The sequence below is a fragment of the Emydura macquarii genome, unplaced genomic scaffold (genome assembly GCF_026122565.2).
Source record: "Emydura macquarii macquarii isolate MOO-44397 ecotype Brisbane River unplaced genomic scaffold, CSIRO-AGI_Emac_v2 contig_2452, whole genome shotgun sequence".
NCBI lineage: Eukaryota > Metazoa > Chordata > Testudines > Chelidae > Emydura > Emydura macquarii.
The window spans coordinates 4364069-4384857 of NW_027132589.1; the positions used below are offsets into that span (position 1 = coordinate 4364069).

The 20789-nt window shown below is 41.6% G+C and overlaps 1 protein-coding gene across 1 annotated transcript; it reads right to left on the reverse strand.

Annotated features, from left to right (window-relative positions):
• Nucleotides 1-225: 225 nt before the first annotated feature.
• On the reverse strand, nucleotides 226-20749 carry CAGE1 (cancer antigen 1). The gene is made up of 11 exons (XM_067562582.1): nucleotides 20660-20749; nucleotides 16504-16719; nucleotides 13955-14030; nucleotides 12126-12613; nucleotides 11621-11812; nucleotides 9430-10635; nucleotides 8795-8917; nucleotides 8179-8328; nucleotides 3696-3806; nucleotides 1976-2056; nucleotides 226-369 (listed from the first exon to the last, which is right to left on the reverse strand). The coding sequence occupies exons 1-11, from the start codon at nucleotides 20747-20749 to the stop codon at nucleotides 226-228; spliced, it is 2877 nt and encodes a 958-aa protein (XP_067418683.1).
• Nucleotides 20750-20789: the final 40 nt, after the last annotated feature.

Here is a 20789-nt window from a genome sequence, read left to right on the forward strand (position 1 = left end):
GAGTCGGCAGAAAGAAAGGATTGAGGGCCCTCAGGGCTGGCAGCACCTGATATACCGTGGCATGAGTGCGGCACTCCAGGGGGCGCTGGAGCCGGCCCTTCGGGGCTTGCTAGGGGCAAAAAACGTTCCGGGAACCAGTGCACGGGGCACACACTCACCTATATTGGAATGGATATGAGCAACACATCTCGAAGAACAACAGTTACTGGTAAGTAACACTGTTTTCTAAGGCCTTATTCTGTCAGATATCGGTTTCCTCACCTGGCATTGGAGGTCGTCACTTTGCTTATAGTATTCATCCTGTTTTGTTCTCAGCAAATCAGATAGTTTTGTGCCACTCTCAGTTTCCTCTTGACTAGCACCTGCATTCTGTGGATAATTGGATTATGGAAAATTGGGTCAAAACCAACATTAGACATTAGACTTGTTTCCTTTCCTGTAATAATGGATTTCAAGTTCCATAATGTAATTAGTATATTTTTACAACTAATATCCAAACCACTCAATGTACCAAAGACTGGTTTGGTCTTTGAGGTTCCAACTCACTCTTTTTTTTTTTTTTAATTTGCTTGTCAAAATCAGGAAGATATAATTTCTGGGCCAGATTCTCCATTTGATAATCCAGGTGTAATTCTGCTGATTTTAGAAGTGTTATACTTACCTAAAATTGGAGTAATGTAGTAATGACTCAGACCCTCATTTATTATGTTTACGTTTTCCTAAAAACTACATCCTATACCGTATTTCCCCATGTATAAGATGCTCCCATGTATAAGACGCACCTTAATTTTGGGGCCCGAGATTTGAAAATAAATGTATTACGGTACATCACCGGGCACCCTGTTTTTAGACCCCAAATTTTTCGAAAAAAGGTGTGTCTTATACATGGGGAAATACGGTAATTTAAAATGCTCTGTAAAAGTGATTACTTCACAGAGGTCCATTCATCCTAATATAACTTTTTGAAGTTTAAAATGTAAAAAGATTATGGCACAGATTCTCACCCCTGACTCCACTCCCTTTGTGATACTCAGGCAGTGTAAAGGAAGCAGAGACTCATTATAATTCCCCCCCTAGAAATTCCCCGAGCACTAGATGTCCCCGGATACACAGATGCAGGGAGCAAACAGATCCAATTACGAACACAGACATATCTACACCTTGTCTTGCTGGCCAGTCAATAAAAATATAACAGCTCGTATACAGGTAAGGCATGAAACTTGGAAAGGGAGAGGAAGAGTGAAACAGGAGGCCTGTCTACACTAGGTAAGTCACCATGTTAATGAATGGGATAGCACTGCTAGCGCTGTCTTGCCCTGCAACAGAGCAGTGTGCCCTCATCAGCCAGTTTGATTTATATATATTAGTGCAGTACATCCAAACACATCCAACCATTACTGAAGCTCCTTTCCTGAAGTTCCCTGTACAGCTGTCTTCAACATGGGCACAGCAGCAGGTCATAGCTGGCAGCACTAGGATACAGACATCTTGTTTTTATTATGCCATTATTAGTAGTATATTCTTCTGAACACCCAGGGCCCTAAACAAGATTGAGACCCTATTGTGTTAGGCTCTATACAAACACAAAGGCTATGTCTAGGCACAATCACAGGGTGTTCAGCTCGAATAGACGTTCCCGATCTAGCTTTAATTTAGATAGCTCGGACCCTGGAGTAGTGAAGCTGCAGCAGTGCACGGCTAGCGCAGGCTAGCCCTGAAAGCAATTATCCAAGGTTTTGGGTGGGCTTGTACAGCTCATGCTAGCTAGCTAGATTAAAGCCAGTTTGGGTACATCTGCTCGAGCTGCAGTCTCACTCTCTAGACACACCCACAGTCTGAGACAATCCTGGCTCCAGGAAACGAAGTCATATTTTAATTTAATATCACTGTACATTATCATATTAATACTGACCAAAAAAACCCCAACCAACTTACCACCTCTAATTTCTATAATTGCTAATAATGTTGAACTCACCTCAGTCACTTGATCTTGGGAAACCTTCTCATTAATAATTAACTCTCTCATGACTGTTATGCTTTCCCTGTGTTTCTGTAACTAAATATTTACAGTGATAAAATAGACGTGAGAGAGAGAAGATATGCCACTCGAGTATAATTTATTATTAACACAAACATCTTAGAAAAACTATCCATCACACAAGCAAATCTTGAGTGGAGAGACTCCTAACAAAAAATACTGCCTTAGAAATGATACACAGAGCCTTGGTGTATTTACATTATTTATATCTCTTCAGTATCAACGAAGGAAGCACAACTACCAGATGGATCCAATTTATTCTATTCAGATTTTTGTATCATGCCCATCAGTGTGTTCATCCAACCATTTTTATCACTTACTGTCTTAGGCCCCAGTCCAGTCACCCATGCAGGGGTACACCTGCATGGAGATAATTGCAGGATCTGGGCCTTAGCGATCAAGCATGCCTGGTAGACCCTAACCCCTCCTCTCTGCCCCTTTTGGGGCAGCAACTACCTGTTGGGACACTAGGAGGAAACAGCCCTTGCATTCAGAGGAGCTCAAGGACTATATTTCTGTCCAGCCCTTGCACAGGATGCACAAGTGGGGAAGGCTGTGGAATCCATCTCTCCCCTGGGGCTGGCTACAAAGCTGTTCTTTAATTTCCTTTTGTTTATTTTGATTTTTGTAACCATTTTCTCTTCTTCAGACAGACCAGAAAACCTGGGTACATTGAGAGACATTTTATAGCAGTAATAGAGTGCAGCAACTGACATGCCCTTTAAAGAAATTAAGAGTTCCAACTACACTGTCACGTCTTGTAACAATATTTTGATATAAACACAGGGATATAACTTCACCCTGTAAAATAATATGTGATAAAAGCCTATTTATAAGGCAGTATCCAGAATTAAATGTGAGGAGCCAGGTTCTCAAGATAAATCAGTTTAACGAGCCATTCAAGGTTAAGCGGAAGAACAAATTGATTCCATTTAAAAGCATGCACAGAGTAAGTTCCACCACTGTGCAGCACAAGGTAGGGAGGCGGGATTTAGAGATGCAGAACGTTCCTCATCCACAGTACTTGCAATGGAGCTTGAAGGCTTCACCACAATGGGCTTGGTTCTAGCTCCTCCTAGTGGACCAGTACAGAAGCTCTGGACATTATAGACACTGCACGCAGTATTGGCACACATCCTAGCATATGGCAATTTATCTGCCATTTATCCCCATTCTTTAGAGTCATGGAAATGCATTGCCTGAATTTGTTCTTGGCAATATTACCAATTAGGCAGCCATGCTATTTGTCAGGTTGCTGAATAAATGGATTCTATTGTATAAAATATTTTGACTGGAGTTTTGACTTACACTCTAGTGAAAACATCTTGGCTAATTGAAAAGGTGATTAACAGACGGCTGTAATACCCAGAGGTACAGATCACGGGCACTATTTTTCTGAGTTTGCCCCAGAAATTGGGGAATGTATCTCAGCAGGAATTAGAATTATATATAATATCTTTCTTCATCAGGAACCAAACAGAGATTCAGACCCTGAGGAGGACAGTTTGAGTCTCAGAAATCATTTTCATGGTCATTCCAGTAGAAGAGGTCACCTAAAGTTGTGGTGGTGTTTTGCTGAATAGGTCTTTCTTCTTGGGACAGTTTGGGCTGGCAGGAGCCTCACTTCTACCTGAACCAATAATTAGGGAAGGTCTACCTCTTTTTCCAAGGTTTTCTTTTTAAGGATAACGTTCTTCATTTTTTCTCTCAGTTCAGTAATCGTTTCACTCTTCTTGGAATATTCAGTGGTAGCATGGCTATCCATGTCCTAGTGAGCATAACAATAGGACAAAATTAACCATGTTTAAACAGTCAGACTAATCAGATTTGCCAGGCCTACTTGTATTCTGTTTGAACCATCAAGTTTCACAGGAGAGTCACATTCAGGTTCTGAACTTGCTCTCTAGGCTAGATAGTGCTGGGAACAGTAGTGACTTTAAGGGGAAAGGGAACACTTAATATTGTTGTTCAGTGACATCCCCTGATGGCCTGCCCAGAGAGAGTTCTGACTGATTTTGGAGAGAACCACAGTTAGAGGTCCTTGGCTGGAAGTTCAGCCACCAGGCTTTTAATCATATAACAGCAGTACCCTGTGATCTGCACCAGCTGCTTGTTAGTTTCCAGGTGGAGTTTAAGGTGTCTGTTAACTTACAATGTCCAAAAGGGTTTGGAACCTGCCTACCTGAGATACTGGTGCCCTCCCCTTGAGGCACAACCTCAGCTGTGATCAGTGGAGTTTTTTGTAGCTGGAGACCCCTGGCTTAAACAGGAATGACCTGCTGACAGGACGTTTTCCATGAGGGATCTGTGCCTCACTCTGGAACTCACTTCCCCCTTGATTTACTAGAGCACAGATTTGTTAACATTTCATACATACTGTAAAGGCCCATCTTTCTTCTCTACCTGTTTGGGGAGCATGGGTTGAAGGACGTGGTTTGAATAATGTGGGGAAAGGGAAATGAACTCTTATTATTGTGGTGGGAAAACATAACAATGCCAGTGGTGGGAGATTTAGTTTATTACATATAATGATTTCAGTGTTGGCTTATCTCTTGTAAAAACTCCTAGAGCCACAGATGGACACTTGAAATAAGTAAAAAATAAGTGACAGAAAGGAAGAATTGAGGGGAATAAAAATAATTCCCTCTCCCTCCCAAAGACTCCCCGAGGATCTGCTTGTGACTGAAACTTAAAATTGAAGGGTAGGCTTGAAGTCAAAGTGGGAGCCATTCTCCTTTGGAATTTTGTGTGTGTCTTCTTTATTTCTATGACAATAGCAACAAGAGGCCCATTGTACTAGCTGTTGAACAAACACATAGCAAGATACATCCCGTCTCAAAACATTTACACAATCCAATTACACAAGACAAAGGATGAGAGAAATGAGTTTTATTCCCATTTTATAGATGGGAACTGAGGCATAGAGAGAATAAAGCCCCGGCCACTTTTTAGTTCAAAAAGTGAACTAAAATTAGTCCAACTTCAGTTTTAAATGGTCCATTTCTCTCTCTCCTCTTCTTCCATGGGCTTGCAGCTGTCCCGCCATGCAAGTAATCCATACAACTTTTAAAGGTCTTCAGTATGGTTTGAATAGAATAGGCCAATGCTCCATTTCCTGTACATAATACCTAGTGTAATACACAGTGTATTACCAATCATTGTTAGCTTGTTTCCCATTGACTTCAATGGGCATGGATTCAGGCCTAGATGAGAGGGGAGACTCAGGCTTCCAAGCTCCCCCTATAGTACTGAGAGAGGAAAATTATTGATATAAAGTTTATCGCAAGGAATGTCATACAGAGTCCTGCTATCTCTAGCAAGATTCAAACAGGCTATGTCAACAGACACTACAGAACTGTTAGTGCATGGTAGCAGGGTCCACTCAGCAAGTTAAAGCATGGCAGACCAGTGTGCTGTAGACTCACACTCTGGCTTGCTGCACACTAACTCGCCACATAGGCAAGCCCCACTTTTACAAACATAGGCCCTGCTCCTGTAATGTGAACTGCATGGTGAATCCTTGAACCCACTTGGATCCTTGTGGGCTCTGTCCACATGCTGCTTAATACAGGATTGGAGCCTTGCGGAGGACAAAGGAAGGAATAAGTCTCTAGGGAAGGAGTCCAAATTTTTGAAAGGTATTGTTATTTCACAGTCTATATAGCAGGGGTAAAATCCTGGCCCCATTAAAAATCAATGAGAGTTTTGCCATTGATTTCAGCGGGGCCAGGATTTCACCCCAGTTCTTAGCACACTGTGAAACGTCACACATCCATTTGTGTACCAGCAAGACCTTTTCTCATTTCTATTGCGATGACGCATTAAAATTGCAAAAAGAAAACAAGAATATTCAGAAATTTCTATTTGCATGAAGAAATAGAGTCACCTTCAGGAGGGACATGAGAGAGAACCATCCTTGGATCCAGTGGAGAATTTTCATCCTGTTCCACCAGTTCATTCATTATTGCAAATTCTCCCAGTGCATTTGTAGTTGTATACAATACCATAGTATCTGTGTCAAGTCAGCATGTTCTGTACTACAGACCAGATTCTGGTCAATGCAAAGTGCAGCAAGGATGACACAAATGAGCCATTCAGCAGCTCCCTGACTTTCACACTGGCCCTGTCCCAATCCTAGCCCTGCTGTCATTTACAGTAGCCTGGTAAGTGCTCTAAATTATGCCAGTTTGTCCCTAGAGGTACGTCTACACTGCAATAAAAGAGACACGTATGTCTGCGGATAGCCTGGGTCAACTGACTAAAAATTGCAGTGTAGACATTCAAGCTCAGGCTGGAGCCCAGCTCCAAAACCCTGTGAAGGATGTGGGTGTCAGAGCCTGGGCTGTAGCCTGAGCCCAAATGTCTGCACTTCAATTTTTAGCCCTGCGGTACAAAGCCCACAAGCCTAATCAACTGACTCGGGCTCAGAGACTTGATGCTGCGGGTTGTTTTTTATTACTGTGTAAATGTAGGTGCCTTTTGTGACCATCTGCCAGCCAAGACAAGTCAGAGCACAGTAGCACTCTGGCCACACCTCCTCCGCCAAGTCAAGGAGGAAGGTAGCAGCCGGTCATGCCAGTTCTACTCCAGCTGAGGACTCCCCTTGCTTGAGGAATTTTCAGTTGAGATCCCTTGTTGTCCCATTAGTACTGCCAGCATGGCACAAGTGGGCTGAAGAGGGCTAGAGAATTCGGCTCTACATCTCCAACACTGTTTAATCTGACACATTTTTCTGTTTCTGGTAGAGATTGTCTATCAAGAAACAATGTGATCTTAATGCACAAGAATTTTCACATTCTTTATACAATTGCTCAGGAGTCACATTGAAATATAGACCCCCCCCACTCTTACTGGCAGTCAGGTGTTCCAGAGATAGAGTCCACTTCATAACTACCAAATCAGCTCCACTGGGAATTAAGTGAAAGGAACCAGAAGCAACCACTGCAAATGTTTCTTCCCTGGTTTGACATCTGTTACTCATGCAAACAAGACTTGTGTGTGGCTAAGCCAAGGATATTATGCAGATAGCTACGGCCTACACTAGGAGCATGCAAGCTTGTTCACAACATGGACTTGCTAATGTACACTCACAACCAGCCTTTTTTAAGCAGTAGATCTTAGACACACATTTGGTCTAACTGGCACAGTGCTTAAAATGCTGGCAGCAACATGGAGCCCAATCTACATCAGGGCTCTCAGCATCGTTACACTGGTGGAGCTGAACTGGCAAAATTGTCCCTTTCATAGTCAAGGCCATAGAAGCTTACAGATAAGAGGAGAGCAGTAATTTGATTTTTTCATTAACCTCAGTCACAATTATTTTTCTTTTAACATGAGTGTGTGTGTGAATTTAATGCTCATGAAAAGTGCTGACTTGACAGTCCTGAACAACAATGACCTTTCTTTATCTATAGTATAAATTAAGCAGAATACAGGCAATAGTAATGCACGCATCCCAACAGCATCCCTCAAACATGCTCTGGAGAAACCACCTCTAGGAATGAGACAATAATTCAGGCTCCATGTTCAATCAGGCCCTAAGTCAAAGCCCTCCAAGTCAGCTGAGACTGCTAATAAGGGTGCCAATGAGGTGAGGTAGTTTTTGTGATGCAAATACCTGTCCACTGGAACTGGACTGAGACCACCAAATCATTTCATATAGGCCACCAAACAATCATTAGATGGAAGCAGACTTTGCTCACTACCTATGTTGGCTGGATTTAAAAGCGGCATTAAATATTTTTTCCACCCATTTGTCAGTGGAAGGGAGGAGTCTGAGTGGGGTTTTAGGAAATGCTGAAAGGTGTACAGGTACATCTCCATCTCAAATTCTTCTTCTTGCCCCACCATACATAGACATAAAATGTTGCCTTGGAGCCAACATCCTAAAATCACTTCCAAGCTAGAGTTACCAACTTAGCGATGGGAACTCAATTGCATGATTGTGGCTGATTAAAGTTGCAGGCAAGAGTTAAAATAATAGGGATTTTTTTGTTTGTTTTCAAGACATATCTGAAAATTCCTTTATTTTAAATTATTAGAAATAGACAGCAAGAGTGAATGCCAGGTGACTAGCTCTGAATGGATCTGAAATCAGTGCCTAGGACCTGTGCAGGTATTGAAGAGCTGTTTTGTATTACCTTGCAGGTAAGTAGTCCCTCTGTGAGAGCCAGAAGGCTGCGAATTTTAGATAGAAGCTGGGATGCTCTCTGCACATATGGAGAATTGAAATGGTCTTCTTCACTGTGGAGGTTTTTCTGGATTAAATCAGAATGCATCGACTTCATATCCTGTATAGACACATTGGGATCTATCAGATTACAGGATAGAGGCTGCCTCTCAACTGAAAATGCAAGTAGTGTGTATAACTAGTGTTACCAAAGAAAAGCTAAATGCAACATAGGATTCTCACTAGCTATAGTTACCATTCATAAGGGAAAGTTCAGAGTGAAATCTGGGGACCAACCTTGAGAACATGATGCTGTGCTCTTAGTTGTTAAATTAATGCTTGCATACTTCAGGTTCTAACACAGATCTCCTACATGGCCATACTTAAGTGCTTTTTTTAGATAGAAGAAGTCTTAGTACTCAGTTCTGCTCCTGCACTTCTTACTCAGTCAGAATTTCCACTGGAGTCAATGGGAATTTTGTGTGAGTAAGAAGGGGAAGGACTATGTCATCTGTAGGCATGAAAGTGCAATTGCTATTGCTATAATAAAATATTCTTCTAAGAAAATACAGCACATCTTAACATACCAGAAGAAACCTCCCCAGAAGGTGCATCTTCCACTCTACTTCTTCTTCTTTCTTCCTTAGCTCTTCCTTCTGTATGCCAATTTTATGTCGGAGTGTCTGGATCATTTGATACTGCATTTGCTCCTAGCATTAAGACAGCAAAATTAAAGAACAAATCACCCTATGCTTCTTATATCTCTGCTCAATACAAAGGCTCATTTACTCAGCCTTTCCCCCTTCCTCCGGACACACACATTTTGAGCACCACATTTATTTCAGTGAGGGATTTTAAATATATGATCAGTGCTCACAAGCACAATATTCAGACTGTAAAAGTTGAATTTAGCAGCTGATTGTGACTTGCATTTTATGCAAGTGTGTGTGTTTGCTATGTGCGCTTCGGGTGAAATTCACCTCTGTATACAGCGGCAGTAAAGGTGAAGCCTTCAAAAAGAGGTCTTAAATGGGGCACAGACCTTGTGCTGAGCTTCTGTGGAGAGATTAATTTCACCCCATATAAAAAAGTGAGGAAAAGGCACATGGTTGCCACTGAGTATATAGCGCAGCTGGGCTTTCTATTCTATTCTATACTACACAGGTTCTTATGGTTTTTACAGTGCTACAGTACATTAAGGATTCAAAGTGTATACTAATACCTTTACTGTTTGTGACTCCCTGACTTTGTCATACTGCTCTTTCCACCTGGCAATTTCAAGCTGAAGGAAACGATTTTGCTCTCTGTCTTTCACTATCTGTTGCTGAAGCTCTTGGTTCTCTATTCTGAATGCACTGATCTGCTGTTGCATTTTCTCTGTCTCGGCCCGTTCATTTTCAGATTCTGCTTTCAAGATTTTAATCTGAGCAACCAGCTTGTTATATCTGGACCCCAGCTGCTGCCTTTCTGCCAGCCTGTCATCCTTCAGTCTCTGAAGTTCTGCCTGAAGGGACAGGAGCTGTTTCTCTGCATTCTCTTTCTCTTCCCTTAGTTTGTTCAAGGCTGAAGTGGCAGTCTTGACCTCATGCTCCAGTTTTTGTTTGAGATACTGCAGCTCTTGTATTTCCTGCTCTTTTTTGCGTATTGTCTGATCCCTCTCTAAGCACTGGCTCATAGATTTGGTCTTCTGCTCCATCTCTACCTCATGCTTCTCCTGAAGGAGACTATAATCAGTTTTGAGTTTTTCCAGCTGCAGAAGAAGGGCTTTTCTTTCAGCCCCAGCTTCCTCAAAATGCTCCCTGGCACTGAATAAAGCCTCCTGCACATTCTTCAGGCAGTTCTCAGTCTCATTCTTCTCCACAATGATCTTGTCCTTTGCTTCAATCAGATCTTCGATGTTCTTCTTCAGCTTGTTTATGGTGTCTATAAAATGCTGCTGCTGGACAATTTCCATCTCCAGCTGTTTAATCTTGGTCTCCAGAGAAATGTTATCATAGTAAAGATCCATGATTTGGGTCTGCTGTTTCTTCTGGTCCTGTTCTATCTTCTTCATAACCTCATACAAGTCCATACCCCCATCCTCAAGCAGCAGTTTCTCTGTTTCCTTAATCTTCTTCTCCAAAAAAATATTATCACACTGAAGGTCCATGATTTGGGTTTGCTGCTTTTGCTGGTCCTGTTCTAATCCCTTCATTACCTCATTCAAATCCGTATCCCCTTCCTGAAGCAGCCATTTCTCTGGACCAAGCTCTGAGTTTTTTGTCTCATACATATTGAAGGATGCTTCATAGGGACTTAGGCAGTGGCTTCTTGTTTGATGAGATGGGAGAATTCCTTTACTACCTGCATCCCCTTGCTTGCATTCTTCTTGGCTGTTAAGTGACTTCTCAGAAGAATGGAATAAAGACTTCTCGGATATATGTGCTCCCTGAGGACAACCACAACCTATTGTCAACTTATTAGAAAAATGAAAGCATACATGACTTGATTGGCTGTGACTGTCTGCCTTACCTGACTAGTTCACTTGAGGATAATTTGAATGGGTTCCATTTACTGTAAGAGAACCAATATTGTTGCCATTCTACCATTACAAACAGGAGGTCACATCCTGCAATGTTTAGTCAGTCCTCCTTACTCACACTACATTTCCATTAACTTAAATGGAAGTTTTATTTACATGAGAACTGAATGAATCTGGGCCAGGCATTACAAAGCAAACCAAAAAGAGTTTAACAGATAAATATAATTTTTCAAAAACACTTTTTATAGTATTTTTTTCTTTTGAAATGACTAACAGCTCATTTTTGTAACAGCAAAAAATAATATCACCAATAAATTCAAGACATAGAATCTTTCCCAACCAGAAATAGGATGCTGGGTATGTTCCTGGAGTGGCAATGAATAAAAATCAACATTGATCTAGGGCCCCAGTCCTGCAATGGCATCTATGGTCACTGTGCCTGTGCAGAGTCTCAAGGAAATGAATGGGGCTCACAAGGATGTAATTGTATGCTTGGGCTGTAAATTGCAATCTTACAACAGGAATTAAAAAAATTCAGACCATCAGTGTCAGCTATTGCACAGGATAGCATGAAAGTGGAGACAGAGAGCATTTAAGTGAAAAAGGCAAACAAGACCACAGATTAAAAGTGACTTTCACTGATCCGTGCAACAATGTATGTGTTGAATTTCTGTATGCCCTACATAAGGGAGATTTCACTCAACGATGGTACAACTCAACCAAAGTGGATTGAGGGTTCTCAGATGCTATCATAAAACTAATACTAAACTGGAGCAGAATTTGGCCCACACATTTTTATGCAGGTTTTCAACTCATTTAAACTAAAACTCTTCCCCTTGTTGCATATCTGTGGCTAAAAGGATAGAAAAATTATAAATAAAAGGTATCTCACAGACTCAGACTGATGGCTGCCACCAACACTTTCCTCTTTGTTGCAACAATGTAATAAATTGCTCTTGATATTTTCTTTCACATGTCTATTTGATTTCATCAGAGCTTGAATATATTCTATGTTTTCATCCAAAGAGACTGGAGAAATATCCTTCAAGTTCTTTGCACAGTCAATGTGTTGTTCAGTGGCTATCTGCCAAAAGAAAGTAAGTGTTTGAAAACTGAATGGGAACGTTAGTGAAAATATGCCATCTCATAACATTCAGACTTCAGTTAATTCAACAGGCATTTCTAGTGCACCTAACTGTAGTATCCAGGGGAGTTTTAGAATATGTCTACTCTTTCTATTATTTATATCATCATACATCAACAAGGTGCACCACTCACTCACAGAGAGTACTACTAGGTATACACATCATTTCAAACACCACCACTAGCTATAATGGGCAACATTGTTTTCATCAACATGTCTCCACTTTCTTGTGGAAAGCTGTTTGAAATCTTACCATATTTCCTTCATCACTGGTTGCTTTGCCAGTCAAGTTGAAGTTATCTTTTCTGAAAAATAATTCTTCAGTAACAAAACACGGATTTTTCTTGACTAAAAAGCCTGTGGGTTGAGTGAGAAAACAAGACACTTCTTTTATGGGGGATTCCTTAACAATGCACTCCAGCAGTGACTCCCCCATTATCACAAATGCATCATCTTCCAGAGGTAACAATTCTTTTGCCAGTGAAACTTCCTCATTCTCAGTTTCCCATGATGCTTTTTTAACCAAGCCTTTTCCTGTAATAGAGCTTTCCTTTGACCAGTCCAGCATTTCGTTGCGTTGTGCTGATTCTCCTTTGGATAACGATTCCTCCCTTGGGAAGAATATTCTTTCATTTTCTGAGGATTCCTTCCAGTCAGCTACATAGAGAGACTCCTTGTTTCTAAGGCATGTTCTTGTATCACTTAATGGCATCAAAACTTTCTGTGAAGAGTCTTCAAAATCTGTACATAGTCAGGATGGGATTGAGTAAATACATGAGAAGTGCTTCATAGAACATTAATGGAAACATCACACTGTAACTGTGGACAGGCATGTGCTGTTTGGGGTTTGCACAACAGAGGTCTGATTTCCTTTCAGCTTACATGGCTTTCTGATCAGAAATAACCTAACCTGCACATGATACAACTGCATGAATGCTCATGGCAGGGATTATGTTAGCAACCTCCAACTTCAGCCCTCAGATACATGTGTGCAACTTCCACTGAAATCAGCGTGCATGTGAGGGCAGAATTCAGCCTACAGTGTTGGAGCAGTGAATGATGCAAACGAATTAGCATGCTGTGGACTGGATCCTGGCCTCTGTCATGCTGGCATGTAAAGGGAACCAGGGTATAGGGAGTCTTTTATACTGGAGCAAGCAGCAGAGCAGTATCAATCCTAATGCTCAAGGCAGTACTAGGAGGTACTTATGACTAGCATGCTGGCTTGCATGCTTTGGGCCAGATCCTTAACTGGTGTAAATCCATGTAATTCCAATGACTTCAGTGGAGCTATGCTGGTTTTCGCCAGATGGATATCTGGGTCTATAGCCTCAAGAAGAGGTAATCTGCCACCTAGTGGGCACATGCAGCCCCCACAGCCAGCTATACACATATACTGCTGTCAGCAGCCAGTGCTAGCCGGGCCTGCATGCTGCTCCAGCTCACAGGAGTAGTCAGCAGTGTTTTATGGCAGCCTATTGTGAGTCATCAGTGAGCCTGCATGGAATGAAGGTCTGACAAGTCAGGAACAGCTGCAAGGACCAAATTATCTCATTTCAGTGTCTCAGTGGACACAGCGGAAGGGAATGTATTATTCACTGCAGTTTACAAGTGAAATTTGTGTGTTGGTGAATTGAATATGGACCTCGTGTTTTTTCTCTATATTGTTTTCTGTCCTGTTGATATGTTGCTTTTTATATAAATAAATACACCTTTGTTTAAAGGGTATCTTGATTATATTCTTACTGTTTCCAAACCTCCTTGCTCCATCCTGTCTTTAATGCTTATCTCCCTCTCTAATGTCACATCTGAAAGGTAGATTTTAAGTGCTTGATCTAAAACCTGTTGAAATCAAAAGGAGCTTTCTGTTGATTTCAATGGGCTTGACACCAGGCCCCACATGCTCTGGGGAAGGGACTGAGTCCCTTCTCTATACCATCTTTGAAGTGCCTCCATAGCACACTTAGGGGCATTATAAAAGAACTAATCATTCTACCCTGTTTTAGGATAAGACAGTTGACGTTCTTTCTATTTCATGATTCATTGTCAAAGAGGAACATACTGTATATCAAATTTTCCAACCCTGGCTAAAAAGATGGTCTCCTTTGTGGAGTCTGCAGCCAGGATCCCTTTTCCTCCTCGCATTCTGTATTTCATCCTGAAAACACAAAAAGGGGAATCCTTAACAATCCTCATCACTTGGATCTTCAGCTGGTAGCAGGGCCTCCCTCACTCATCACAAAAAGAGTTACTACACATAGACAATTTTTCCGTTTGTTTTCTCCAATAAGTGTGAGCCACAGTATCCAGTGTATTTGCTTTTCCTATCCAAAGGTGAGCAAGCGTCATCATTAAGGTAACTGAACTGAGGCTCAGAGAGGTTCAAGATTAGATTGAGCTTTCAGGCACCACCCTGTATATGGAGCAGTGCGTAGCTGCAATGACCCAGGAGGAACTCACAAAAAAGAACAATTCCTTGTTCCTGTGGGTTAGTAATAACCTGATACTGACTGTGATCAGTTAGAGATTACAGCTCCCCCTAATGCCAGCTCACTTATGCTGGCTAGCACGTTGAGTAGGGGTCGAGCTGCAAGGTAGCCCTCTCTGGTCACTCCTTCCTAACCTGTATGGGGGTGGGGGAAACATTCTGGGCATGCAGCCCTTGCTTCCTCCCACCTGTGCCTGAGATGAGACATGGGGAGGCTGCACAGAGGTGGTGGTGTTGTAGGGGATGTCTTACAGCCCTGCCATGTAGGTCAGGCAACCATTTGGCCCTAAGTGAATTGATAAAGGTCACATGACAAGAAAACAGCAGAGCAGAAATTAGAATCCTGATCTCCGAACTCCAGTCCTCTGCTCAGTCCAATAAATTCGGTAAGCTGTACTGTTTCAAGGGCTATAGGGTGACCAGATGTCCCGATTTTATAGGGTCAGTCCTGATATTTGGGGCTTTTTCTTATATAGGCACTTATTACCCCCTACCCCCTGTCCCGATTTTTCACACTTGGTCATCCTAAATGGCTATCATAGTCTATCTAGATATTGATTAGGTCCCATCAACATACTATCTGAGTGTCTCCCAAACATTAATGAATTTATTCTCACCACATCCCTCTGAGGCAAGGAAGTATTATTTTCCGCATTTCTAGGGAACTGAATCACAGAGATATTAAGCAATGTGTGCCGGGTAATATATTGAAGTCTATGGCAGAGCCAGGAATCAGATCTGATCTCCTGAGCCCCAGCTCAGTACTTTAAATATAAAATCGCCCTCCTGAAGCATGACACTTTTGCTAGCTGCTTGCAGAAGTAGGAGCTTCATTCAAATTGACCCTTTCACAGGTGTCATGTATTCCTTAGGGAGTCACTTGCATCGCTTTCTATGACTGTTTCAGAAGGAGCATTGTTGGCCTCCTAAAGGCCAGGTCCAGCCCACCTTGGCTAGAAAGATGGTCTCCCACATGGAAGCCTTGAGGAAGAAGGGAATAAAAACAAATATGGGAAAGTATCCCAAGAGCAGGAAATAGTTAGTAATCAATGTTACAAGCAAAATAACTTCCAGTCATTCAAATGAATCACTATGTTTACTCGAAGAGTTCCATATAAAATATTAAATATATAATAGAATAAACCTGTAGGTCTCTACTTCAAACCTATCCTAGGTCAGTAATGGCTGAAACCATGTGATAGTTGATCCTAAAAGAAATGAGAGATGATCTGAACCCAGCTCTTAGTTCTCATTGGCAGCATCAGCAGAGAGGCAAAGACTGAATGGGCTCAGGGAATCATCTACATTTCACCACTGGTCCCTTCTTGGTCAGGGTCACCAGCATGCTGACAGGACAGCGTGAGGAAATCTGCGCTACTGCTACTCACACTTCACTTATTTTGCTGACACATAAAAAACTTCAGCTTCCAGGACCATCAACCCTTCATAAGCATTAGATTCACTTTAAGAAAAAGCAACAACAACAACAACAAAATAGAATACCTAGATTGTGAGCTCTCTGGAGCAGGGACTCCCTTTTTTGTTACAGTACTTATCTGTACAGTGCCTAGCATAATGGGGCCCTGATCCTGGACTGGGGTTCTTAGATACTACAGTATAAGCATAAGGCATCTCGTATCCTGTTGCATCAAAATGACCTAGATACTGACAGAGTGTTAAGGCTGAAATGTTGCAGCTCTCTGCAGTGTATGGGTACTGTATAGTAGTGCTTTAAATAGTTTGGGAGCCCTCTACTGGGCATTCATCTCTTCTATTTTTGAAGCCACCAGAACCCTAACAGAGTAGTGGTATACATAGGGAGCTAGGTCTTGTATACTTACATATAGTTAGTAAAGACAGTTTTTTGGAACCCAGCAGTGTCTGTGTGGTTTTCTCATATTCCTAATGCTTTGTAGACAAGCTAAAGACACAGCACTCTCTTAACAACAGCTCACACAAAGCCACGGCCATGAGAGAATTACTGTCTTACTGGGAGAGAATGTCAGTTAGGATACCAGCATCTAATTCCCCTACTCCTTTGGTAAAAATATGCATGGGATATGTGATTTCCATGTGAATAGCGTCCAGTGACTGGCGTGGGGGAACTTAAAGATACCTCAAAGTAGCTCTATGATGTACACACCTGAGAGATTTCTGAAGCTGTACTGCTGCTTTCAACATTAAGAGAATCTTGATGGGTCAACTGCAGAGAAGCATTGCTAAGGGAAATGGCATCTCCTTCACTCATTGTATTTAAAGGCTCTGGGGTATAAGCATCAACCTCTGATTCATTGATTACTCCCAAAGTCGAAGACTTTTGATAGCCTTCATCTTTACTTACTGGATGATGGGAAAACATCTACAAAAAAAAAGATTGTAATCCTTTTAATTTCACCTAGCATAACAATAGTAGCAAAATGCTGATCTCCACCTTCATTTTTCTAACTGAACAATAAATAAATAAGCAGTGATCAAACTGTCTGTATATTGGTCATTAACAGTGTTGTTGTAGCAGTTGGTCCCAGGATATGAGAAAGACAAGGTGGGTGAGTAATATCTTTTATTGGACCAACTTTTGTTGATGAAGCTGGAAAGCTTGCCTCTTCTTTTGACAGCCTTCATCTTTACTTACTGGATGATGGGAAAACATCTACCTAGCATAACAATAGTAGCAAAATGCTGATCTCCACCTTCATTTTTCTAACTGACCAATAAATAAATAAGCAGTGATCAAACTGTCTGTATATTGATCATTAACAGTGTAGCAGTTGGTCCCAGGATATGAGAAAGACAAGGTGGGTGAGTAATATCTTTTATTGGACCAACTTTTGTTAATGAAGCTGGAAAGCTTGCCTCTTCTACCAACAGAAGTTGTTCCAATAAAAGATATTACCTCACCCACCTTGTCTCTTTTATTGAATATTAAGACATTATTATGACATATATTGAGAGAGGTGATCTAGTGAGAACTGAAAATTGGGAATTCCATTGGATTCAATTGGAGTTTTGTCTGAGTAAAGATTTAATTGTAATTGTAATTTAATTGTATATAACAGAGATCACACAATCTACATTAGATACTACATAATGTGTGTATGTATATATATGTGTGTGTACATGTGTGTGTATATATATATATATACATGTGTATATATACATACGTGTGTGTGTATGTGTGTATATATATATATATATAGTAGCGATCTTTACTCAGAAACAGCTTTAACTGAAGTCAATGAAATTCCTGGGTCCAATATATGTATTTTTTCTGCCAAGTAAATTCTTCTTCAAAGCAGTGAGTAGGTATTCCTAGTAATGGTAAAAGGACTTCTGGAAGTGATACCACTAAAGATTTATATAACCTACGAAAATTGCAAGCCCATTAACAAGGATTTTTAATGAATCTGTAAACTCAGGGGCTGTACCGTATGACTGGAGAATTGCTAACAGTTCCTATTTTTCAGAAAGGAAAAAAAAGTGATCTGGGTAATTACAGGCCGGCTGGTGTGACATCAGTAGAATTCAAGGTCTTGTAAAAAATTTTGAAAGAGAAAGTAGTTAAGGACATCGAGGTTAACGGTAATTGGGATAAAATACACCATGGCTTTACAAAAGGTAGATCACGCCAGACCAACCTGATCTCCTTTTTTGAGAAGATAACAGATTTTTTAAACAAAGGGAATGCAGTGGAGCTAATTTACCTAGATTTCAGTAAGGCATTTGATTTGGTTCCACCTGGGGAATTATTAGTTAAATTGGAAAAGATGGGGATTAATATGAAAATGGAAAGGTGGATAAGGAAGTGCTTAAAGGGGAGACTACAATGGGTCATACTGAAAGGTGAACTGTCAGGCTGGAGGAAGGTTACTAGTGGAGTTCCTCGGGGATTGGTCTTGGGATCGATCTTCTTTAACCTTTTTATTACTGACCTTGGCACAAAAAGTGGGAATGTGCTAATAGTTTGCAGATGACAGAAAGTTGGGAGGTACTGCCAATACAGAGAAGGATCGGGATATCATACAGAGAGATCTGGATGATCTTGTAAACTGGAGTAGCAGAAATAGGATGAAATTTAATAGTGGAAAGTGCAAGGTCATGCGTTTAGGCACTAATAACAAGAATTTCTGCTATAAATTGGGGATGCATCAGTTGGAAATGACAGAGGAGGAGAAGGACCTGGGTGTACTGGTTGATCACAGGATGATTATGAGCCACCAACGTGATGTGGCTGTGAAAAAAGCTAATGCTGTCCTAGGATGCATCAGACGAGGTATTTCCAGGAGAGATAGGGAGGTGTTAGTACCGTTATACAAGCGCTGGTCAGACCTCATCTGGAATACTGTGTGCACTTCTGGTCCCACATGTTTAAGAAAGATGAATTCAAACTGGAACAGGTGTAGAGAAGGGCTACTAGGATGATCCATGGAATGGAAAACCTGCCTTATGGGAGGAGACACAAAGAGCGTGGCTTGTTTAGCCTAACCAAAGAAGGTTGAGGGGAGATATGATTGCTCTCTATAAATACATCAGAGGGATAAATACCAGGGAGGGAGAGGAATTATTTAAGTTCAGCACCAATGTGGACACAAGAACTAATGGATATAAACTGGCCATTAAGAAGTTTAGACTTGAAATTAGACGCAGGTTTCTAACTATCAGAGAAGTGAAGTTCTGGAATAGCCTTCGAAGGGGAGCAGTGCGGGCAAAAAACCTAGCTGGCTTCAAAACTGAGCTCGATAAATTTAAGGAGGGGATGGTATGATGGGACAGCCTAGTTTGGCAATTGGCTGATCTTTGACTACTGGTGGTAAATATGTCAATGGCCTGTGAAGGGATGTTAGATGGGGTGGGTTCTGAGTTATTACAAAGAATTCTTTCTTGAGTGTCTGGCTGGTGAGTCTTGCCCACATGCTCAGGGTTTAACTGATCGCCATATTTGAGGTCGGGAAGGAATTTTCCCCCAGGGCAGATTGGCAAAGGCTCTGGGTATTTTTGTCTTCCTCTGCAGCATGGGGCACGGCTCACTTGCTGGTGGATTCTCTGTACCTTAAAGTCTTTAAACCATGATTTGAGGACTTTAATAACTCATAGTAATGATAATAATCCTCTCCCCTTGTATTTTATGAAATATGTTTAATCAGGTCTTCATTTTCTATTTGGGGCTTTTTTAGAAGTGGGCGTCAGGGCCCCATATGGGGGGGGGGGGGGGGAAGGAAAGGGTACACTTTACTGGGGCCCGGAGGCCCTGGGGGGCCCGGCCCAGGCTGCAACCCCCATGAATATGTGTGTGGGAGTGGACCCGTGTTACAAGTTTGTACTGGGCCCAAAAGAATTATGCTTGGGCCCTGGTGGGGGTGGCCTCTTCACTTCTCATATAATCACTTTTAGTTAGGTTATTAAAAAGTGCTCACATTTTGGATCCGTCAAAACTTCTGAATTTTGGCCCGATACTTCCCGTTCTCTCCAGGACCTTCTGCGTATGAGATGGTTGGGAGCTGACTTTCTTCTTAGAAGTCCAGTTGGCTACGACTGCGGTGATGTCACAAAGAGCCTCTGTGACATAACAAATCCACAACTGCTTCCCCTGCCTGCAGGACAGCAAATGATGACGCGGGGAGGTAAAATAAACACCAGCATTGAAACAGAGCATGTCCTTTGTCTCACGGAAATAGTGATGGGAATTTTCAGAGGGGTAGCCGTGTTAGTCTGTATACAACAAAAACGAGAGTTCTGTAGCACTTTAAAGACTAAAAAATATAATTTCTGCAGGCATAAGCTTTCGTGGGTTGTTTATGCCTGGAGAAATTAAATCTGTTAGTCTTTAAAGAGCTACAGAACTCTAGTTGTTTTTTATGGGGATTTGTAACTCATCTGCTCCGGGCTCAAGTTTAGCAGGTGCTTTATTTTACCCTCCCTCCCCCCAAACTTACATACTATTAAATGCTACTGGTTTGTGACAGTCAGCTCCTAACATGTTGGAGAAGCCTGATTTCAGTGTTCACAAAATAAAATGGGCACGCACACACATATTAATCTGTATGAACACAATATTCATAAGGCATTTATTTATAAATACACCGATGTATATGAATATTGGACAATATCAATAGTGTGTGTGTGTGTGTTCATTCATGTGTCTGTACCACGGCTATCTATCGTCTGTCTGTCTGTCTGTGAACTATAAAGGTGAGCTATATGCTGTATATGCCCGTACTTAGCTTCCATGCCACATTAGGGGTATAGGTCTGTGTATACCTACTTGGCACATACATCCCGTGTTTGTGTACATATTAATGTACAGGGAGGCTGCGGTTGTGCACGTGGGATTCATACACGTTGCAGCGCCGTCGGATGGTGACGAGGCGCGCAGCCACGGCGCCTGTCGGCATTGGTTTGAAATGAGAAGCACGCGGGGGGGTGGGATGCGAC